Raw genomic sequence first — 25,140 nt, 5'->3', positions numbered from 1 at the left:
AATAGCTGACTGAAAATTTCAAATTGAATTTTTTACTGAAACTTCAGTCACCGATACTGCAATTAAAATTCACAAAAAGTTCCAAATAGCAACAATAACTTAAATAACGTCACAAATGTAGGTGTAAAATATCGTGAAAAAAAAGTTGGAAGATAAAACTTCAGTTTTTGTGCAATGAAGCTTACAAAAGAACAAAAAAGAGACCAGTTTTTCTCAACGATGAAGCTATTTTTTTAAGTTATTTTCGAATCCAAATCATTACCAAGAGCGCTATAATATGGTATGGCAATTGACCATTACTATTTTAAGTTGAGCTAGTCAGTCAAATTATGCAACTCTTGCATCAAGTTGCTGCGAAAAACGTTATTAAAACAAACGTTCCCAAAACAAATTAAGAAAATCGAGTATGTAGAACAAAGTAATGAAAACAAAATAAGTTTAGTGCGTTGTTTTTTCAATAGCTAACAAAAAGGAAAAACACTTTTTTTTTAAATTCTACTGATTGCAGAGGCACACTAGTATTACGATTTAATAGGTTGCAAAGTATGTTTAAGAACAGAGTTTTTGTTCCAACCACATAACATTATCTCCCGCCGAATTTTCACTTCCTCGAGTAGAGCCCTTAGTGGGACAAGAGTGCTATCAAGTTTAAACTCGTTCAGCCTGGAGCTGGACTCTTGGAAAAACGTAGAAAAGTTGTTACAAGGTCGAGAAAAAATTAATTTGAGTTTACAGATGTTTAGACTAATTTATACAGTTTGAATTGAGTCTAACATCTCAATTATCTCAAATATTTCTTCTCACAGTTTTAACTTTAAATTAGCTATTTTTACCTTTTCTTTAGCAGATTTTTGAAGTAATTTAATCGCTTTTTCTTAAACTTTCTTTGCAGATCAATTCAATGGACTAGTAATGACACCCTTATTGACACGTCGAAGCTATTTTTTCTGTCAATCAAATTCCCAGAAAATTACCGTTATCAAAGTTTCTTCAAATATTTAAAAAAACAAGCGTTAAACTTCAAATTGGTAGTAATTTTTTGCTCAGCACGGAATCTTTTTTGAGAAAATTTTATCATGGAAATCCAACTAAGAACTACAAAAATCCTCGTATCAACGCTAAGCCTTACAGCTTCCGACAGCCTTTTAGTTTCAAGGGAGTAATCTTTGCATAAAAAAAAATCTTTAAATTTTCAAAAACTTGCAATTTTTTGAAAACCATCCTCCACATACAATTTAAAGAACACAGTAAATTAGAGCTTGCCTCAATTCAATTTGAAACAATCTCGAAAACGGGTTGAATCTTCAATCACGAGTTAATAGCACGAAATGTATCGCGCATTGATGATCCAAAATTGGCCAAAATAGCAATCTCTAAATCCCAATTACTTTATGAAAATTCATCACAAGGAAATTTATTTTCAGTTTGAGCTCAGAAATACAAAATATTTTGGCTGATCTGAAAAATATTCCTCAAAAGTTGTTGGTAAAAAGTCGAAATTTATCTGGTGAAAAAGAAACTACCACGAGTATAAATATTCCGTCAATTTCTCCGAAAGACGGAACAATAGAATGGCTTAACGTTTTTTTGACGTATTTATTGAAGAAAACTGAATATTAGTTGGCTCGCCAATAGTGGTACAAGTATTTTCATAAACGTCATCATATTTGGTTTAAAAAATAACCACATTTAATTTTTTGGGATTAAACAATTTCAAAGATTGCCAAAAATTGTACTAAATGACGGTAAAATTTCTTATAATCATTATTAATAGTCTTCAAAAACTTTTTTTTCTAATTAATCATAATCAAATCGATAAAGACACAAAAAACGTGAACTTCTCGCAGCTTTTATATAGTAACTTGAGTTTTCCACTCAAAGAAAGTTCACTAGCAAATTTGTATTAAATCTCAAATTAAAAAATTGAAAATCAGCTGCTTAAAATCATTTCTCAGGAATGAATTTACGCACTGAAAAACTGACCAATTCCACATTTTTATTTTGGACAAAACATTAATAATCTTGCCACTCCAATTTTGCGATTGATTGTCTAGCTTCCAATCAATTTATTGGAACAAATAACTGGACTCAAATTAGTTTTTCGAAATCCATGCATACGTCTAATTTCAATCAATTTATTTTTTCCGCTTTTCGACACTAAAGTAACGGAATATTTGCGCTCGGGGTGGTTTTTTTTTCATACAAATTTCGTCTTTTTAACTAGCCATTTTTGACGGATTTTTTTCTGAATTTTTTCGAATTATTCGAAAACTATTGTCTTCCTGAGCTTAAATTTGAAAAGATATTTTACCTATGGCCATTTTTTGTAAAGTTATGGGTGTTTAAAGATTGCCATTTTAGCCAATTTGGGACAATTAACTCGCGATATATTTCGCGCTATTAACACGTAGGCGGAGATTAAATCCGTCCTAAAAGTTGTTCAAAATTGGTTCAAGAAAGCTTATATACCATAATTGATATGTTAATAGGAGTGAAATTTATCTTTTTGTACTTTATATGGCCTGTGGGGTGATGATTTTAAAAAAAAGTTCAAATTTTCAAAATTTCAAGTGATGATTTTCAAATTTCAGAAAAAAAATTTCATTTTGTTTTATTATATTTAGTTTTCTTTAGTTATTACTGTTCCATAAACCTCAAAAGGCAGTCGATACATTCAGGGCTTCGCCTTGATACGAGCAGTTTTGTTTTGATTTTAGTTGGTTTAACTTTGGACGAGTTTCAGAGTGCATGATTTAAAAATACAGTTTCACGTGCAAACGCAGTTTTTTTTTCATTAATGTTTTTCAAAATTCATTTCGACAGTTTTTTGAACTGAAGAGTATCATCAACAAAAAGTGATTAATTTATAACTTTGTCTGTCTCAAAAATTTAAAAAAAAACATGTATAATCAATTAGAATCGTATACAGTGTTATTTTTACAGAGCAAGCTGAAAGGGTTATATGAGGGGCGGATTTACGGATGCAGGAGAGGGGGTTTGAACTCTTTTTTGGTAATAATTTACGATATCCTTTTTCAGCCGACCGATTCTGGAATTTTCAAAATATATACTAATTTTGAAGGTGAGCGCGTCTCAAAAAAACGCAATTTTGTCTTTGTTTTTTGTCAAAACTATCCAAAAAAGCGGAAAAACGGTTTTTTGGTGTTTTAAGATAGCTCCAAAAATTAATTTAATCGAAATAAACTAAATCATCAATTTTTGAAAATACTTGAAATTCCGCCTCCAATCGAGAACATCCTGGATCCGCCCCTGGGTGAAAAAAAAATCCTTCTTCCGATAAAATGGGCATGTTTCCGATTTTGGAAATACGCTATTTACTTCTTCTTTCTTGAGTCTCTGACGCCTCTTTGTGGACTCGCATTTTGAATTTGGCCCCCATTAGTGGCGGAATTGTCTTGATTTTTTGGGATGAGGACAACCAGCAGGAACACTGCCACCAACGTACAGTGGAAGTACATCGATCTAAACAACAATTTTTAAAAATTAAAATAAAATTTAAGTAATGAATTCGTTTTCAAGAAGGGAATGTTTTGTTTGCAATTCAAAAAACTGTTCAACTACAAAACTTTAACTTGTTCCCTTGGCGTTTTTTGCTTCTACTAACTGGGTCCCATCCCCTAGAGCCCCCATAATACCAATAGAATTGACTGGGGACCATTTAGCCCCAATCAATTCTATTGCTTTTAGGGGCGCCCATGGGGATGAGACACAGTTAGTAGCTGCAGTACCCGTGAAAAAGCTCAAGTTTTGTAATTGAACCGGCTATTAAATTCTACGACAAGCAAGTTTTCAGAATTTCAACACACAAAACCATTTTCTAAAGCAATAAACTTGTCTTTGCTCAAACTAATTTTTACAAATTGGTGGAAAAATATCTACTCGTAGTTAATAGACCATGTAAGGCTCTAGCCGCAATGTCAGAAGAACTTTTTCTACGAAAAATCTAACTCTAACTTGCAAGAAATGAAAGATAATTTTTTCTCTTTTTCCTAGTTACAACTTTTACTTGTGATGATAATTCATGCGCTTTTCATAATAGAGCAGCACCCAGTAACCCCAATGAGTTCGTCAGCTGTCAACTCTGAGTTTCACTTTACTGTAAATATGTTGCTTGTAATTTTCTGAAGTATGTATTGTAATTTGTTACGATGAAAAATAAGTTATTCTTCTTTTTCTTTTTGAAATGTATCCAAAAAATCCCATCCTGCAACAATACCAAAACACCACATCTTGGAAGAACACCTAGAAACCAGTTAGCTGTATGTCGAGCGATGTCTAGTTTTTTTTATATCTGATTACCTATATATATATATAGTTTAATAGTGGTTTGATGACATGTTGCAATAAAATCAGTGAGAACTATTGAGCAATTACAAAACACTTATTTTTGCAAATACTTTCATTATTTTTGCGCAGCAAAATCTGAAAAGATTTTTGCAATAGTTTTGCCATGTTTTGCATAGCAAGAATACCAATATTTATAAGAAAAAATTGCTTAAAAATAAAATATAATCATCAAATAGAAGAAGATCTTAAATTTATTCCTCATTTGCATGGTTTAACGAATAACGAGATCTGCTCTATTGTTTTTTTGCTTGCATGTTGTTTAAAATTTGCATTTTACCAAAAAATCTGCTTGTCTTCCGCCACTGAAACTTTGTGGATAAAATCGATTTCATTGTTATTCTCTTTAAAGTTCAAAAATATTCGATTATACAAGGGAGCAATAAACTTCGGGAATTCGGGGGAGGGGGAATGCGTGCTGGTTCAGGTAATGTGGGGGCTGTAAACTAGGGGTGAACTCGCCTTGTATGTTAAATTGAGTGGGTTGTGTTTTATTCGAGCAGCCCGCGAGTAATACAAAAGATGTTGCAAGTTTTGCAAATACTTTCGGAAAAAATGTAGAATTTCTTATTCAATATTATCAATCATAATGAAATTTTAATGTATTGTAACCGGCTGTAATGGTTTTTATCTGATTGTATTTGTAAGGAAATTATCGACTTTAATTACAAACTTGCCACAAAAATGGATTAAAGTGACAACACTAGACAACACTTTTCAAATATTATAATTTTAAATCGATAAAACTCCGGTGCGGGTATAGTGGCAGATTGCGTAGCAAGTCTCAAAAATTTTTCCACAAGACGAGAGAATGATGTGAAATTAAAGAATAAAAAACACACTTTGAAATTATTTGAAAACAATTTAGAGCCTAAAAGTTACTGTTTGTGCAGTTTGTCAGGTTTTTAATTTATTCATTGACTTCACAAAAACAGAAATGAGAGTCAAAATTAGTGGTTATAACAAAAAAATTCTGCTGACAAACCACGAAAAAATAGTTTGAACTTTCTGAGAAAATACGCAATGTTTTTTTCTCGAGGTAGAGGGAAAGGGGTGTTGCTCACCAGAAAAAAATTCGACTTTCTATTTAGTAATTTTGACGGAATTTTTCAAATCAACTGAAAGCCGCCCTTAACACCCTGAAGTCAAAATTTCATTAGCTCATAGTGCGTTTCAAAATGAAGTGACCCGAGTTATTTGTTGTAACTGATACGTTACTAGACGCGAAGAACGTCACATTGTTCTTGGCGAAACTTTTAGTGTCAACATTTGAAAAAACCCAAAAGACCTCGAGCCTGTTTTTTAATATTAATGATGTTATAAACATTACCTTTATTTTTAAATAGAGCGCAGAAGATACTTAAAAACGTCGATTTATTTTTATATTTTTATAAAACATTGTTTTATATATTTTCATAATATTATTTTATAATTTTAAATAGAGTGCAGAAGATACTTAAAAACATCTATTTTTTTTATAATTGAAAATTGCGTCAGTTTTCATACTTTAAACACTCTTCTATGAACGTTAAAGGGCACTCAGAATATACGAAGCATCGAACTTCAAACGAGTCGTCATCGGTTCTTCAACCAGACTATGAGGGCCTATACTTTTTTTGGTAAACAGTCAGTCTAACAAAAAGTTCTGTACCACTAAAATAAAAAATGATGCATTTGTTAACAAATATGGCCTAGATTTGTCTCTTTCAATGACTTTACTCTTATTACTTCGTTTATATTTCGTCTATCTGATCCAGATTTCAAAAGTGTCCCATTGCAATGTCCTTTTTGAAAATGCTTCAAAATGACTCCTCACAACTGCGTTGAATACTCTGCAGTTTAATACTGTACTTTGTCATAGTTGCTTTGAAATTATTTTGGGAATTGGATTCCAGCTAAAATTTGAGGAGAGTATTGCAGTTTTCTTTCATTGTCTTTTATATTGCGGAAATTAGTGCAAACTTATAATTCTTGAGCACTCTAAAAGACTATTGTGCCCTAAGGGTTTTTTTGTTGAACACGAGTACCTGTAACTAATTAACGTTTTGTTTCTGATGAGAAATATTTAGTTTTCCACCTTAGTTTTGAGGCCAAAAAAAACTTTCCAAACTGGAAAAAAGTTTGGGAAGTAAAAAAAAACGATTTTGATCTGACTGACTTCGTTCAGATTCTTGACATTTTGAACAAAAAACTAGCAGTACAAAGAGAAAATTTAGATTCTTAGTGCAAAGTGTGTGATCCGTTGAGTCGTAGTGGATGCCAAAACAAAAACAAAAAAATCTGCACCCAACAATGGCTTTTATACTGGATAGACAATTTTTTGATAGCCTACCTATAACTTTGAACTTTTTTTTACAGAAGCTATCTATTTCTATCTAACTTTTCTCGATAAATCTAAATGATTTCCAATGGTTTATAATTTGGAAGCCAACAAGTTTGTCCTATATTAATTCAAATATTTTGTATCTTCACGTCTTGTGGCTGAACCATTGTCATTGGTTGTTCGAGTCTGTCCAGTAATCTGAAAGGTAATATCCGTTTTCGAAACTAGAAACCGATCATGTTTTTGTGATCTTTTCACTTTTGCAGTCTGATAGTAGAGCTTGCTTTCTTTTTAACAAAAGAAATGATCTCAACCTAAGAGAAAATCAAAAGTAAAACCTCGAAAAAATTAGTCTTGAGAGTGAACAAATTTTGCGATTTTTTTCCTAAAAAAAAACAAAAAAATAACCAAGATTTATATTAAAAAAAAACAAATTTCAAACCAGTGTTTCTCAACACTATGAAAATTTTTTCAAATTTTATGAAATCTCATTCGAAAAATGACTAAAAGGACCTTAATATGATAGATCACTCGACCCATTCTGACCTAAATTAGAACTGGGCCATTTTTTTTAAACTTCTAGAACTGAAAAAAAATCAAAAGAAGTAGTTTCTTTTTCAGCAGTTTAGTCATGCTCCACTGATAATATTTTGCGGGCAGATTTTTCAGTTGTTCCAAAATTAAACTAACCTGTAAATGACGAATATAGTCCACATCTGCAGTACATTGAATCCCATGATTGCATAGCTCATCGACAGCTGCAATCCCATCCACGTGACACAGTTGTACAAGTTCTTCTTGAACGAAGAAACTTGAAATTGAGGTCTGATACACTTGCGAATCTGAAAAGCAGAACTTGCTCAAGCTTATAGATACAGAGACATTGATTATTTGAATTTTTACTTCGTACTACATATTGAAAAAAAAATTAAAAGTGATCAAACATTAGATACATTTATTATATTGTGATTGTGATTACTTTCATCCAAAAACCTTTCTCGGAAGTCGATGGCTTCAGTTTACATAAAAGCATAAGGAGCATTTTTTTGATAATTTTACACAGAAAAATTGGATATTTGATTTAAGAGCAAAAGTCTGAATTAAAATTTATTAAAAGAAAACTTACTTTTCGGCCAGCTAGTACAAACAAATATGCGTGTATAAAGTGTATGTAGTAGCCCGGATGGAAACCGTGCCAAAGAGAAGAAAAAAAGAAGGTTAGGCCAATTGCTGCTTTTTTGTTTTGGATTCTGGAGTAGCAGATGAATCGCAGCCATTTGCTAGTCATGTTGTTCCACTCATCCAGCAACTCTTTCCAGTTGCTGCAACGCTGGATTAAATACATAATATCACAGTAATCATAAAAAGTATCATAATATCATCAAAGTAATAAAAAATAATCATATTGCAATCATAATAATAATAATTTTTAAAGTCAACATAAGCAGTATAACAATGTTAATAGAAGTAAAGTAATCAAATCTGATTTGTTTTTGATCTGAAGTTTATTCATTATAGATCAAAGAACTATCGAAAAATGGTTTTAATTGAATTCAATGTTTTTTATCGCAAAAGAAGATCATTCAAACTTCCGACTAAATAAGTTTTGAACACATTGAGGTAGTTCACAATATAAAATTATATCTCGATATGGTTTCCCTGATGGAGAGGTTTTTTTTGTGATTTGTCTGTTTCCAGCGCCTACCGACAAAAAATTGTTTTTTTTTTACCAATCAAATCTTCGCAACCCAACCTAATCTTTAACCTCGACCTAACTTAATCATTTTTTGACAGTTTCGGCCAAAATTAGTTATATTTTGAATGAAATGTGCTCGATTACATTGGAATAACCCGAAATATAATTAGATCGTCTCGGGCATGTTTGGACATATTTCGACCGTGCTGGAGGAGGTCTGTCTCAGTTTCCCCCGATTTTGTTTAAAAACTTTTTGACCGAGCTCGAGGTATAATTTTCGACCCGCTTGGAAGAAAAGTAATATGAATCAGCTAGAAAGTGTTAATCGCGATCAACAGTACAATTTCGCAGATGGGGGGTCTAGATTTTGGCTGAATAATAATTTTCCAATTCAAATCATTTTTGATTTTTGATGTCAAAGTTTCCATTGATGAAAATTATTTATATAATTAGATCTTAAAACATCGGTTGACCTCCAATCAACGAAAAGGCTGTTAATACAATTCCATGCAAAGTGTTAGTAAGAAAAAGCCAGTCAAACAGATCTACTAAATCTAAACTAAATTTTTTTAAAAAAATATTTTTTACAGAAACTAAAAAACTCAATTTAACGACAAAAAAGTTTGTGTAGACAGAAGTAATACCCAAAAGTTTTCTCCAGCCTAAAATTTCCAGGCAAATTTTTTTTAAATCGTTTTTCTAGTCTTTATTTTATCCTATGTGAGTTTTGTGACCAGCTTATCTCTTTGTTAATACCAAATTGATTTAAATTTCCAGACTGCTGCTGGATTCAGGATGCAGGTTTTCAGGATGATTCAGGGTTTCAGGATGCAAAACACTTGAGATAAATTGCTCAGGTTTCAGCATCAAGCCAATTAAATAGAAAAACGGGAAAAGGTGAAACTTTTGTTTTCTTACCTCAACCTTGGTCAGTTCTCCGTTTCGAACTAATTCCCACCTCTCTTTTCCATCTTCCGTCCAACCAGAGAAACCAAAACCAGCTGCATAGCAGATACTCTGGCCTAATTTCCAAGCGAAGTAGTATCGTAGCCTCAACACGAACCCGCATAGCACGCCGTACATTACTTTGAAAGCGAACGATGTTGCCGCGATGAACCGGTCGTCTGAAAGGAAAATATTAACAAGACTGCTCGTACAAGGGCAAAGGCCTGAATAATCTGACTGCCTTTTAAGGTCTATGAAGTAATTTCTGCTCAGAAAAATGGGTAAAACTTTCAGAGAAAAACCAATTTTTGGTTGTTTTAAATCATCCACTCCCACGCTTTATATATATATACACACACACACACACACACATATATATATATATATATATATATATATATATATATATATATATATATAATTATACAAAATTTATATACAATAATGATATATACAAAAATTCGAGAGCAAAAAAATCAACCGCATTAGTTGATCGTTATACTTTCCCTTATTTGCTGCCAAATCTGCGCGATTTTGATTGATTTTTCTGATCGACCTTGTATCTAAAATAACAATAAGTTCTAATTTTTCCTGTCATTGACTAAGGTAAGCTGATTTTCAAAAAAGTAGTTATTGAGGCATAGTGACTTTGATTCGGTTCTCTTTTAAAGTTTTTATTAGACTTTTAAAAAATCCTCGAGTGTAACTAGGTTTCATCAACAAAGATTGGAATTAAGGTGGCAAAACATCTCAAAATATCAAGCAATTTTCAGCAACTTTGGTTTTGAAAAAAAAAATCAAAAAAATTTAAAAAAATTATGGTTAGAGCGTACGGTTAGTTTTTTTTAGTTCAGTTTTCCCACTGAAGCTTATAATTCTTACTTTGTGTATATTTTGGAAGAAGAGATAGCGAGCGTAGAATACCCACCTTACCAAATTAGCGACACTTTGCTCCGTCTCTGTCCGCCCTTTTTTACTACGCTTCTTTCTACGCCTGTCAATCACTTATGCGTCAGTTATTTTACGCTGGCCTGGTAATAGTGATAAAACTCATAGTTGAAATTCGGAGAAACTAGGATTGAAGATTAGAGACTGAAATAGAATCTGAGGTTTGAACTGGTGATTGAGAAGATTGAGAAGATATATATGACATGACAATCTAAGCATCACAAAAGCACCAGTTAATAAATTACTGACTTATTAATTAGTATGCGATCACTTTTGGACTTTTAACGATTTCGTCTAATTCAACGACTTTTAGAAACAACTTTTTAAAACCTGATTTATATAGAACATTTTCTCGATTTGTTACATAGTTTTTTTGGTCAAATTCTGGTTTGCATCGACTATTTTCTATGTTTTTAAGGGCTATTTTTGAGCATAAATTTGATTGGTATCGTTCGGTTTCTTGATTTGCTTTATAGCTTTTACACAAAAATTGATTTAAGATGATCAGAATTTTACGATTTAGTTGCATATTTTGAGCTCAAAATTTAACTTATGTTGACTATTTTTTTGATTTGTTACATAGTTTTTTGCTTAAAGTCTGGCTAACTTCAAAATCAATTTGAACCATTTTTATCAACTTTTCTGATTCCATTTTCCTACGGGTTCGAGTAACAGTAAAATCAAAGTAAATCAATTCTTAACGACTATTTTGTATCCTCATTTTATACAGAATATGTACAGATTTTCTCAATCATCAAACAATAGAGAAAAGTTGGGAAAAAAATTTCAACCTTACTTTTCAATTGACTTTTCGTTTTGATGTTTGGCCTCAGAAAATTTTTGAGTATAAATGATATCTAAAATTTTTGCACAAAAAGTACCCTAGCAAAAAGCAAGAAACGGCTAATTGAAGAGAAAACAAAACGAATCTTAGAAGAATTTTAACCAAACAGTGTCATCTGAAACTCTATTTGGTTCCTTTTTATGGAAAGGTTTGTGCAATACATTGATAGCAAATTGGCAAAACGTTGATTGTTATTTCCTTGCAGTGGCCAGACCTAAATCATTTTGGTCAGATTCTTATGGATTTTAGTATTCATCAAAATCCATCCAAGTCGATTCAAATGGATGTTTTGGGCACTTTAATTGATTTTAAGTCTTCTGGACCACCAATTTCCGGATCATTAATAGTTTTTAAATCCATAATAGCTCTTAAAAATCATTTGTAATGAACTTATTTGCTGCATAGTATCTAGTTCAGTGCGGATAGCAAGAGCTCTGAACCAAGTCAAGCGGATTAATTGGTGTTCCCTTGCTGAAAAAAAATGGATTGCAATCAATTTTATACAGATAATGTAGCAAAGACTCGAAAAATCGATTTGAATTGACTTGAAATCGATTTAATTTGATACCAACTTATTGAACAAAAATTAATTTCAATCGATTCTAAATCAATTGAAATCCTTTTTTCTCATTTTTTTTTCGTTTTCCTACGGGTTTGAGTAACCAAAAAAAAACATTTCAAATCGATTTTAACGATGTTTTGTGTGCTCATCTTTTACAGACTACATACAGTTTATATACAGATTTTCTAAACTATCAAACTGTAGAAAATAGTGGAAATAAAGTTTTAACCATGCTTTTCAAATGACTTTTCGTTTTGATGTTTGGCCTAAAAATATACTTTCTGCACCAGAAGGATAAATAAGTTTTATGCACCAAAATAATTTTTTCTGATTAAAATTTTCATTTTTATGTTGTTTGCCTACCAAAGGTGAGCCTAAAGTCGAGTTCTAAATCGATTTACGTATTTAAAAAGGCTATCATAAATTGATTTGTTTACAGTATATTATCTCAATAAAAACCGCTAAGCTTCAGCTAAGTAAATTTTATTGCGTTCTCAACTTGAACTGCGGACAGAATTTTATTAAAATGTTACTTATTAAAAAGTTATTTTATTAAAAAGTTACTCAAAAATAAAAAAAGTTACTTAGATTTTACATGTCAAATATTTTATTTTTTTTTCTCTAGAACGTGTGCCTGTTTTATTTTTGTTCATCTTTGTGAAATCACTTGCTGCCTTTAAATCTTCGTAGACCTGCAGGCACTTTTGCAAAGTTCTGTAATCTGCATTTCTCAATTTAAGCTGTAACAGTATAAAATCTATCGACTACTTTGTTCGGGCCAACTCGCAGGGTAATTTTCATAAAACTTTTTAACCGACAAAATTCATTAGAATTACAGCTGCTGGAATTTATTATTTATAATCATTACCAACGCTGGTTCAGTTTTTAAACAGGGCTTTCCTTTAAAGATTTTCATCATTGATTTAGTGCTTGATTTCGTACGTTTAGTTTCTTTTATTTTGATTGGCCTCGGGCATTTACCCAAAGCTGTGAAAAAAAGTTCATAAGCTGATGGGGCATGCGCGAATCTAGGATTATTTTGAAGGGGGTCGGGTTTTCAAACAAACTCAGAAATCACTATAAAGACCCCATTTTGGCCAAAATTTTTGCGATGCAGGCAAATGTTTGAAAAAAAAGCGTTTTAGGCATTTTTTAGAATTTTGATTTTAAAAAAATCGCGTTTTTGGACAAGCTTTTCCCCATCAAAGTTAGAATATATTGTCGCCGATGTCAACTTTAGAAAAAATTTGGGGTCCGTCAGCCAAAAATGGAGATCTCAAAAGAGAACTAAATCGGCTGGTTCGATGGGGTCATATTATAAGTCTTAAAGGTCATATTAGGTCTATAGTTATAAAAGAAAGCTTGCTTTCAATATGTTATCGGAGCTCAGATACGGTAGATGCCATCAAACAGCACACAATTGAATAATTTTTAGAACAAAATGAATTTGGCCAATTGGATCAAAGTTGAAAAGGTCAATTTTCTGCAACTGTTGGCAGAAAAGATGAAAGACAATAAAATCTTCGAGACGTTGAAAATTCACCCAGAAGCAAACACACACACAGGTTGTGAAAAAGTTTTGACGGGTGATAAAAGCTTCAACGACTGTGTCAAGTGTGAGGTGGTTGTGAAAGTGTTCTTAAATTATGTTGAAAATGCCGTCGAGAAGTATGCCCGTACCCAGGGAATTTCCTGTGCAAGATCTGATATTCTTTATTTCTTACAGAAGTTGATTCCCAGATCTGAAATTCTTTATTTCTTCCAGGACTTGGTTCCCAGATCTGAAAAACTTTATTTCAGATCTTGACAAGAATCTGAAATTTGGATCTGAAATAGAAACGTTCAGATCTGAAATAACCTTGAGAAAAAAGTTTCAGATCTGTAATTAGATATGAGAAACCCTTTGTTCAATTACATTTTATGCATTTCGAGCAAACAATTGAGATTTTACTTTTTGATGTTTCTGCAATACCCAACTATGTTCAGATTAACAAGCGGTAAAGAAATTTGTTCCGAATAACTTCACAAACATTTTTTTTGAACTAAATTTCTTGTTCAACTTTGTGAAAAAGTTTTCAAAAACTGTTCGAAGGCCTATCAAATTTTTGTTTGCTCAATGTGTGCTTATCCAATGTTTGTCCAATGCGTTTCATGATTGGGTAAACATATTTCGGCAATCTCGCCTTTGAAACTTTGCTGAGTACTTGCTAGTAGCTAGTCTTAATCATTACCGCACTCAGTATGAAGCAAAATTAATGGATTATATTACAAATGTATTTGTGCTTTTATCGAAACTATAATTAAATACAAGCGCCAAATTTAATTGTTGAAAAAATTTATAATCAATTATAATGATAAGATTTTTCGGGACTTATTTTAAATAAAATCAATTAAAATTGGTTAAAGTTTTTCGAAAATCACTTATAATCTCTTATAATCTCTTATAATCTCTTGTAGTCTCGTATAATCTATTATAACTTAAAATAAAAGATTATAAGCTTTTTTTTTCGGTCACAAATCTCTGATGGAGATGTCTTGTCGCTCTTTGGTTCATCTGAACACAAGCTCTTACCACGAAACAAAAGTTTGATAGAGATCCGTTCATATCAGTTGAAAGAATCAAGCGGTAGGTGGAATATAATTTTTGAATATAAATCATGAAACTAAAGCAGTATGCTAATTTTTTGGTGGTCAAAAAAGCTTAAAATGTACATCATGAAACAAATAAAACCAAGAAGAAATGAAAAAACAAAAACGTTATAAGCTTGAATTGATTTGAAAGATGTTAAAACAATTTTACCATTTTTGACTTAAGCCGACGTCTACGAAAAGCATAAAACATAGGTAACTAATGCTCAAGCTCAAAGATAAAATGGGCAAACAAAAAAGATTATAAGCAATTATCGTAGATTATACTGGATTTTTTCTGCAAAACAAATGAATTAGAAACTCGGATAAAAATAATCGATAATAAGCGATTATCATGTATTTTCTCAATTTTTGTAATACCGATACTAAACAAAATTTCAGATCTGAGATTTAGATCTGAATTAGACCAATCCAAATCTGACTTAGAACGTTTAGTAGGTGCGGGTGTGTCATTTGTGAACAAAGATAGTTATAGACAGAATAGTGATAGAAAGATAGATAGAATGAAGATAGTGATAGACAGATCTGAAATAACCTTGAGAAAAACAAATTTCAGATCTGTAATTAGATCTGAGAAACCCTTTGTTCAATTATATTTGATGCATTTCGAGCAAACAATTGAGTTTTTACTTTTTGATGTTTCTGCAATACACAACTATGTTAATTAACTAGCGGTAAAGAAATTTGTTCCGAATAACTTCACAAACATTTTTTTTGAACAAAATTTCTTGTTCAACTTTGTGAAAAAGTTTCAAAACTGTTCGAAGGCCTATAAAATTTTTGTTTGCTCAAGGTGTGCTTGTCCAATGTTTGTCCAATGCGTGTCAGGATTGGGTAAACAAATTTCGGCAATCTCGCTTTTGAGACTTTGCTGAGTAATTGCTAGTAGCTAGTCTTAATCATTAGCGCACTCAGTATAAAGCTAAAATAATGGATTATATTGCAAAAATAATTGTGCTTTTATCAAAACTATAATTAAATACAAGCGCCAAATTTAAATGTTTAAAAAATTTGTAATCCATTTTAATGATAAGATTTTTATTAATTAAAATCAATTATAATTGATCAAACTTTTCGCAAAATGTCTTACAATCTCTTGTAATCTCTAACAATCTCTGGTAGTCTCTTATAATCTGTTATAAATTAATATAATAGATTATAAGGTCTTTTTTTTGTCAAACATCTCTGAGAGAGATGTCCTGTCACTCTTTGGTTCATCTGAACACAAACTTTTACCACGAAACAAAAGTTTGTTATAGATCCGTTCATAATAGTTGAAAGAATCCCGCGGTAGGTGGAATAACATTTTTGATTATTAATCATGAAACTAAAGCAGTATGCAGATTTTTTGGTGGTCAAAAAAACTTAAAATGTACATCATGAAACAAATATAATCAAGAAGAAAAGAAAAAACAAAAATGTTATAAGCTTGAATTGTTTTGAAACTTGTTAAAACAATTTTACCAATTTTTACTTAAGCCAACGTCAACGAAAAGCATAAAAAATAAGTAATTAATGCGCAAGGTCCAATATAAAATGGGCACAGAAAAAGGATTATAAGCAGTTATCGTAGGTTCTAATGGATCTTTTCTGCAAAACAAATGAACTAGAAAATCGGATAAAAATAATCGATTATAAGCGATTATTATGTATTTTAGATGATTACATTTAATTTCAAAAAGAGATTATAAACGATTATTAATGGTGTAAAAACCATTTTTTTCTCAATTTGGTAAGAGTGATACTAAACAAAATTTCAGATCTGAGATTTAGGTCTGAATTAGACCAATTCAAATCTGACTTAGAACGTTTACTAGGTGCGGGTGTGTCATTTGTGAACAAAGATAGTGAAAGACAGAATAGTGATAGAAAGATAGATAGAATGAAGATAGTGATAGACAGATCTGAAATAACGCTGAGAAAAAAATTCAGATCTGTAATTAGATCTGAGAAACCCTTTGTTCATTTATATTTTATGCATTTCGAGCAAACAATCGAGTTTTTACTTTTTGCTGTTTCTGCAATACCCAACTATGTTTAGATTAACTAGCGGTAAAGAAATTTGTTCCGAATAATTTCACGAACATTTTTTTTAAAATCTGAAATACCGCAATCTGAAATAACCTTGAGAAAAAAAAAATTCAGATCTGTAATTAGATCTGAGAAACCCTTTGTTCATTTATATTTTATGCATTTCAAGCAAACAATCGAGTTTTTACTTTTTGCTGTTTCTGCAATACCCAACTATGTTTAGATTAACTAGCGGTAAAGAAATTTGTTCCGAATAACTTCACAAACATTTTTTTTTGAACTAAATTTCTCGTTCAACTTTGTGAAAAAGTTTTCAAAAACTGTTCGAAGGCCTATCAAATTTTTGTTTGCTCAATGTGTGCTTATCCAATGTTTGTCCAATGCGTGTAATGATTGGGTAAACATATTTCGGCAATCTCGCCTTTGAGACTTTGCTGAGTACTTGCTAGTAGCTAGTCTTAATCATTACCGCACTCAGTATGAAGCAAAATAATGGATTTTATTACAAATATAATTGTGCTTTCATCAAAACTATAATTTAATACAAGCGCCAAATTTAAATGTTTAAAAAATTTATAATCCATAATAATGATAAGATTTTTCGTGACTTTTATTAAATAAAATCAATTATAATTGATAAAACTTTTCCGAAAATATTTTATAATCTCTTATAAGTTCTTATATTTTCTTGTAGTCTCGTATAACCTATTATAATTTAATATAATAGAATATAAGGTTTTTTTTCTGTCAAAAATCTCTGAGAGAGATGTCGTGTCACTCTTTGGTTCACCTGAACACAAACTCTTACCACAAAACAAAAGTTTGATAGAGATCCCTTCATATTAGGTGAAAGAATCCCGCGGTAGATGGAATATAATTTGTGAATATAAATCATGAAACTAAAGCAGTATGCTGATTTTTTGGTGGTCAAAAAAAAATAAAATGTACATCATGAAACAAATATAATCAAGAAGAAATGAAAAAACAAAAACGTTATGAGCTTGAATTGATTTGAAACTTATTAAAACAATTTTACCTCTTTTTACTTAAGCCAACGTCTACAAAAAGCATAAAGTATAAGTAATTAATGCGCAAGGTCGAAGATAAAATGGGCAAACAAAAAGGATTATAAGCAATTATCGTAGATTATAATGGATCTTATAAGAAACTCTTATAAATTAGAAACTCGGATGAAAATAATCGATTATAAGCGATTATCATGTATTTTAATTGATTATATTTAATTTCAAAAAAAGATTATAATCGATATTTAATTGTGTAAAATCCATTTGTTTCTCAATTTTTGTAAGACTGATACTAAACAAAATTTCAGATCTGAAATTTAGATCTGCATTAGACCAACTCAAATCTGACTTAGAACGTTTACTAGGTGCGGGTGTGTCATTTGTGAACAAAGATAGTGATAAACAGAATGTTCTAGAAGATCGCAAGCTAATCAACTCGATCTACGTGGACGATTCCAATGATGCAATATATACAGGAAATGGTTTTACCTTCAAAATGGGTCTTTCTCCAGCTTTTGAGAAAAGAGAGAATGGACTACTAGAAGTTATTTTCAAATAGAACTGGAGCACTTTTTTAGAGATAGCCGCAGGGGCGGACCTAGGATTTTCTCGAGGGTGGCGGGTTTTCAAAAAAAATTTGGAAAACTTTGACGACCTTTTTTTTAGGTTGACCAAATTGATTTTCCGAGCTAAAAAAGACGCTGTTTTGGGCCAAATGTTGTGTGCGCAGGAAAATGTTTGAAAAAACAAGCCAAAAGGGCACTTTTGGGCATTTTTTGGCAAAATTTGCCAGAAAATCGCGTTTTTTTTGGTGCGCGCTCCCCCTCAAATTTAGTATATATTGGCGCCAATGGCGCCTCTAGAAAAATTCTAGGGTCGGTTGGCCAAAAATGGATTTCTTAAAAAGTATCAAAGGGGGGACATTTGGGTCGGCAGGGGGTCGGATAAAAGAATTATTGATATAGATCAGGTTGAAATTCCTTTAACGCAGAACTTCAAAAGCTTAGGGGATTTCTTATCCAATGTATTTAACAATCTTGCTTTATGATTAAAAACAATTTATTCCGTTGACAAGAAAAAAAACGATATTTTAAAAGCAGGCTATTTAAATGGCAACCCTAGCCATCTGACTAATGACACAGTTTTTATATTTCCAGTGAGCTCTTGAGAGATCTCAAGAAAAATTAGTTTTAGTTAGTGGGGATCTATTGAAAACGACCGCCATTTCGAGACTAATTTGACCCGCGCTCATTGCTTGCGGCTTAGGCATTGGCACGCAGTCCAAATAAAAGTGAAAACCTTTCGAAGTTGAAAACCTTTCTAGAAAATCTTTCTAAGTTGAATAGCTTTTGTCGATTCATAGCTTCAATCGAACCATTTTTTTTGCTGATTAATTGTTGCTACTCATAAAAGACCAAGTTAACATTCTCCCCTCCCCCCAGGTCGTTTAGAGGGAGGATGTTAACTTGGTTTTGAGTTCGAAACTTCAGTTTTAATTGAAATTATATTAGATAAATCATATTTTACCTGCCATAAATCTCAGCTGGAAATAAGGCGCCAACATCCGTAACGCGTACCCATAAGCCAGTGCCAGAGGAAGATGCGTCAGGACCATCCACTGAAAGACACAGTTGGTAAACTGGGATCTCGTTATTGATTTTCCCAGTTGCGAAAGGGGTGCGGGGTTCAGTGCAAATTTCCTATTGCCTTAAGCCTTGATTGGGTGTTCCCTATATTTGCGAGCCCCCCCTCCCCCCTCAGCCTAGTAGAAAATATTTGGAGCCCCACCACGCTGTGATTATTTTACTATGGGGGCTACATATTTGCTTTCACCAATGAATTATGCTTTTATTGGTGAAGAAAAATTTTACTAGGCAGCATAAATTGGGGCATAAAGGCCAGGAATCCCAAAAAAAATAATTACTGTTCCGACTTTCGTAACGAAATTAACGGAATATTTGTGCTCGGGTGGGTTTTTTTCTTCTGAAAACTTTTTAACCAGCCTACTTTGACAGAATTTTTAATATCATTCAAAAGTAATTTTGTTGTCTTGAGCTTAAATTTGAAAAGATATTTCACCTGTGATTATTTTTCGTGAAGTTATGGGGGTTTAAAGGTTACCATTTTGGCCGATTTGGGACAATTAACGCGCGATATATTTCGCGCTATTAACGCGTTTGCAGAGATTCAATCCTTGTTAAAAATTGTTCCATATTGGCTCAAGGAAGCTTGTATGCCATAATTGATTTATTAAAAGGAGCGAAATTCATTATTTTGCTTTTGATATGGCGTGTGGGGGGATATTTTTCAAAAAAATCTCAAATTTTTTTTAAAATTTGCATTTAAAATTTTCATGTTATTTCTGCTCCATAGATCTTAAAAGGCAGTCGGAACAATCAGGGCTTCGTCCTGATACGAGCAATCTTGTTTCAATACACTTGCAGTTGAAAAATATGTTTTTGTATTTTTTCAAACCTTTCAATGAATAATTTTTATTTTGCAAGGCAAAAAATAAATAAGTGCAATTATTGCTAAAATGGGAAAATATATATGTATTTTTATGCGAAACTTTAATTGAGAGTTGAGTTAACAGTATTAGGACCCCAGAATTTCTTATTGAGTAATAGAAAACAGTTTGATATTTGAAATTTTAATTACTTTACCAGCTACATGTACAATGCCAAAAGCAATATAGTATGTCTGGAGGGAGATCCTAAAGAGCAGTACTGCTCATCGAGTAGCATATCCTGAGGAGTAAAGAGAAGACAGCCAGCATTAAATCAACAAACAAAATTAATTTAAGGGCTGAAATTAAAAAACAGTTTATAGAGGTCCTGATTGTCTTTTAGGTAAATTTCTCTTCGAAATGATGGGGCGTTTGTTCTCAATGTTTGGGGCCTAACAAGAAGTTTTGCTTGGCTAAAAAGATGTTCAACACAGTTAGAAGTAGGGGGATACCAGCTCAAGTTCCCATATGTATATGCTAGCAATTGGTCTGATGACGTTTCTGTTTGTTTCAATTTCTGTAATTTCTCTTCTCAAATGTCAAATGTTCCAAATCCGACTCTGGTGTCAAGTAATGTTGCATTTCAAGATACCGCACCACAAATCCATCAAATAGAAGTCTAACATCAGAAATAGTCAATATATCTTCCTGTAGCTTCAAGGTAACCGATAGAATTTTTTTAAGGTCATCATTCAATGACTTGATAACAACTATCTCCCTAGCAGATTGGAAAAACTACACCCTTTCTTCATTTCTCATTCCGTACCGCAAAAGTGTTTCCATCTTGTTGCAGAAGTTTTGTGAAATACTGATTAACCGCTTTCGAATGAGGCGTTTTAGTTGTGAGAGCCATTACGTGTATAAAATTAAACTTAGCACACAGTTAAGTTGTTCTGCCTCGGCATCATTAAGTTATTCTGTCAATGACGTAATACAGTGCGGCCAGAAACCCATTCCCTCGAAAAAAAAAGCAAGCTGGCCGATGCGAGGCTGGTCGCACTGTGTTACGTCATTCTTTTGGAAAGATTCCGCATTCTGCGTTGCAATAATTGTGGCTTTAAAATGAATCCTTTTTATTACAAGGGTTGAAAAATAAATATTTCATTTTTTAGGACAAAAAATAAATATATATTTTTTTGTATTTATTGCAACAACTGCTGCAATTTAAATTATGTTTTTTGGCATCCATGTAAAAGGCGTATAAAGTTTCCTAGTTTGCATTGGAGGGAATCATTGACCTTTCTCGGACAGTTATTGATTAAATGGTTCTTCTGTTCTTTGTCAAGTTCTTAAAAAAACAGGCCGAAAAATAAAACATTATTAAGTACTTTTTGGAAAATTTTGACAAAAAAAATTGATTTTTTTTGGCACGCGTTCCCCCCTCAAAGTGAGTATAATTTGACGCCCACGGTGCCTTTAGAAAATTTTTAGTTTCCGTTAACAAATATGGATATCTCAAAATAGTACTAAGTGAGGCCCCTTTGGGTCGGCAGAGGGTGGAATCCCTGAGGTAAGGGGGCATCCCCCCGCCCCTTCCCCTAAACCTGCCTCTGCACTAATTTATCTTCCCCTAAATCTGCCCCGGCTTTAATTCAAGATTGGTCAGAAGTTGTTAAAAAGATGATTTGCATACTATTTTTTGAAATTTGTTAATTTGGTTGCTAAGGATTCCCCCACTGGAGTTTCATGGAAAATAGTCGATTATAATTGAATATATTGTCAAAAAACGTAGCCCATATAATCGGTTTTCATGACCCATGCAACCATGAAAGCGGATTTTTAGGGGATTATGATCGATTATTTTCATTATTTAAAAACCCATTATAATCAATTATCTTGGCAATGTAATCGAATTTTTAGGCCACAAAAACCTGCAGAAAAATGTTTACAGCTAATTACACACTAGAAACATTTGGATGAAAAATTTGCAAAATTTTATCAAAATGACACCAAATTGTTAAAAAATCAACGTTCTGCAAATTTAAAACCGAAAAAAAACATGTTCATCCCTAAAATAACTCGAATGTGCATCCCTAAAAATTTGTCCCCCCTACCCCACCGCCTCCCCCCACTCCAAGATTACCAGCCCACCCCTTTTTTATTGCTCCACATTTTATCCTTACCACCTCCCCTACTTCTACCACCTCCCCTACTTCTACCACCTACCCGACCACCACCGCCTCATCTACACCCACACGCCCCCAGGTTTCGACACCCCCGCTACTCCCAAACCAGTCACACCCCGCCACTCCAAAACCCCCGCCACTCCAAAACCCCCACCACTCCCCCCACCGGATGGATAAACATTCCAGTTACCTGCAACAGCCCCCACAACACTCAGTGACGCCTAAGCAGAGGGTGGGACGAGGTGCAGTGGGCGGGGGGATAGTAGGCGAATGGTAACCTTTTTTACCGTGGAATTGTAAAAAAAATATAACAGTTAAATAAAATGTTAAACTGCCAAATTGAAAAAGTAGAGAAATTTGAATGTATAAAATCTCATATGAAAAACTTAAGTTTATGAATGTAATCCATAGGAACTGCACTATTCAGGAAACGCGATAACTTGCAAAATTTGCAAATTCTTCAATAACTTCTCAAAAAATCCATTATAATCGATTATAATCGATTCTAATGTATTAAATTGAAATTAAAGTACTATGATTATAATGAATTTTTAATGGATTATTATCGATTATTTTTATTTATAATGGGTTCTTTTGATATAAAAAGTATTAGGATTATAATAATCCATTTTTAATTAAACTCTTGTAATTTTTTGGATACCGACTAAAAATGGCAACATCTAAAAACGATTACTATTCATGAAACTCCAGTGCGGGTTGAGCTCTACTCGATGATCTTAAAAAATTCTGCTTGTTCCAAAAGAACAATTTAGGACCAAAGAACATTTTTTGGGAAATGGAGTGAAATGCAATTTACTAAATTAGGGAACCCGGGTAATTTTTTAAGCTGTTTTGCTTTTTAATTGTAAAATATAGTGTTTTTTTTTGGTTTTGTCAATTTGCATTTTGAATTTTGCAGCTCGCTTTTAAACGCGTTTTCCAAATTAAAACAGATAGATTCCAGTTTTCTAGAGTGGATTTAATTTTCTGAATTGTGAAAGCGAATCAGGTTTTTTTACAGTTTCTGCAAAAAACAACCGAGTTTTTGGTGCTCAAGAAATTTTCAGGTGATATTCGCTAAGCTGTGATATTCGAACTGTGAAAAAATTACTAGGGTTAGTTGAATTTTCAAATTAATTGGAGTCGATATCTTTTCGATCAAAAGTGAAATTTATAAACCTTAAAAATAAGCATTTTGGTTTCTGAACCAGTTTTCATCAATTTAACACTTAAGTATATTGTCAAATTTCTAAAAGCGATTAGCTCGGGATTCGAACTAAATTTCCCATAGAGAAAACCTAAAAAATCAATGAGATATAACCAAAAACAAAACAATTTTGTAGTAACGTGTCAAAAAAACTTATATGTCAAAAAATTAAACTTTTTTTGGCATTTTTTAAATGAAAAGCGAACGAAAGTGTTTTCAAACAAGTTGCGAACCAATTCTTGAGGGTTAATAATTGTGATATTGTCTTCGCTGCTGTTAAGTTCTGTCACAAGAAAATATCTGATTAAAGTTCAAATTGTCGATGCAAATGCGGAAATACGGTATGATTAGAACCCGACAGTCCACTGCTTCTTCTTTGCCTTCTTTCGACAGAACTTTACCAAGAACTAACTAAATCTTAAATCTGCTCCTTTCTGGCCAATTATTGCGCTCAAAAATACAGCCAGACCATTGACTTGTATATCCAATTTAAAACAACTCAAAATGGAAAAGATTTCACTCACATTTGGAGATGGGTATTTTTCCTCTTCGACTTCCTGATTGTCAGACTAAAATAGATAGAAAAACTTCATGAAATTTTTCATGGACTGTGAGTTGTCTCGATTTTTTTCTAGATAAAACTTCGAAAAATGAGCTGAATTACGGGCAAAATTAATCTAAATTCTGTTGTTTGTGACAATAAACTAATCAAAAAGTGTCTCAATGAAACTTGACATCTACTGAACTGATATAATCAAATTACCTAAAGAGACTTTGAATGTTCAGCATTAGATTTAGTATGCATTGGGATCGTCTCATATAAAAAACACTGTCTTTGTACATATATTAGTAAGTGCACTCTCTTATTTTTGCACTACAGCTTAAAAAAATTGAACATTGATAGCGTTTCTATTTCTTTTGCGTTGCCAAGTGTTACAATTAAAATTGGTAGCTCCCAGTGAATTTGAAACTAAAAAGCATGCGCGTAACGATACGTCAGACTATGATTTCGTTTCTCAACAAGGATTTATGATGAACAACACTTACTGTTATCATTTGTTCTCTGAAAGGTACCAAATGTTTTCCTTTTATGAAGTTGTCATATTCTTTGAAGGAGTATCCTGGAATTGTTTGGTAGCCGAGGAACCCCAAAAGATAACTGATATGAGCGAGGAACGAAGGAAACTCAGTCACTCTCGCCTTCTTGTGGCTTTCTTCCGACAATTCTGACTCCGGAAGCTGACCTTTAAAAGTTTAGAGGAAAATTTTATTGATAAAATCATAATGGCGTACCGAGGGAAAGGGCGGGGAGATGATGTGATGTTACCATCCCTTTCAATTAAAGCCGCCAAATTTTTTCAGGGGTTTCACTTTTAGTGCAAATTTACGACGGCCACTTTAGATAGCATATCCTGAAATTGGTTGACAATTCTATCGAGCAAATGCCTCCTATCAAAAATTAGAAAACACTTCGAGAAAACAAAAAAAAAACGTCAAATTAAAACTTTATTACCTGCACCATTAGACAATTGCAAATATCAATCGGAAATTTAGAAAACGCCAAACCTCCGAAAACTCCGATCAGAGGGAAGTAAACCGACAAAAATTAGCAGACAGACGATAGTGTAAAATAGACAAAAAAGTTTTAGTTTGTAAAAAAAAAACAGTTCCTGTCTGGAATCATACTCGACGCTTTATCTTCTCAAACAATGCTGTTACCACTGTGACAAATACCCAGACTTTGCAGGCCTATCTTTGAAATTTTATTTATAATTATCGCTATATCCAAAATAAACTAAGAAGCAATTAAACCAAAAAAAATATTGTTAAAAAAAATGATCAAAAAGTTTGAGAACTGCTCAAAAACTCATCATTCAATTTTCCTCGATTGCCAACAAACGATGGAAACAATA

The 25,140-nt window shown here is 32.5% G+C and overlaps 1 protein-coding gene across 1 annotated transcript in view; it reads right to left on the bottom strand.

The window, feature by feature from the left end:
- Positions 1 to 3,234: 3,234 nt before the first annotated feature.
- The window catches only part of LOC134853512 (lysophospholipid acyltransferase 1-like), a 39,659-nt gene continuing 17,753 nt past the window's right edge, over positions 3,235 to 25,140 (bottom strand). The window contains exons 7-13 of the mRNA XM_063869511.1: positions 24,275 to 24,471; positions 23,752 to 23,796; positions 18,916 to 19,006; positions 9,303 to 9,508; positions 7,815 to 8,018; positions 7,379 to 7,530; positions 3,235 to 3,483 (exon numbers count right to left, since the gene is read on the bottom strand). Of these exons, the coding sequence (XP_063725581.1) occupies positions 3,336 to 3,483; positions 7,379 to 7,530; positions 7,815 to 8,018; positions 9,303 to 9,508; positions 18,916 to 19,006; positions 23,752 to 23,796; positions 24,275 to 24,471 (1,043 nt within the window). The 3' untranslated portion in view covers positions 3,235 to 3,335. The remainder of the gene's footprint in view (positions 3,484 to 7,378; positions 7,531 to 7,814; positions 8,019 to 9,302; positions 9,509 to 18,915; positions 19,007 to 23,751; positions 23,797 to 24,274; positions 24,472 to 25,140) is intronic.

The sequence above is a fragment of the Symsagittifera roscoffensis genome, chromosome 8 (assembly GCF_963678635.1).
Source record: "Symsagittifera roscoffensis chromosome 8, txSymRosc1.1, whole genome shotgun sequence".
NCBI classification, from domain to species: domain Eukaryota; kingdom Metazoa; phylum Xenacoelomorpha; order Acoela; family Convolutidae; genus Symsagittifera; species Symsagittifera roscoffensis.
Note: the sequence above shows the minus strand (reverse complement) of the source record. Positions and strands in the feature narration are given on the sequence as shown.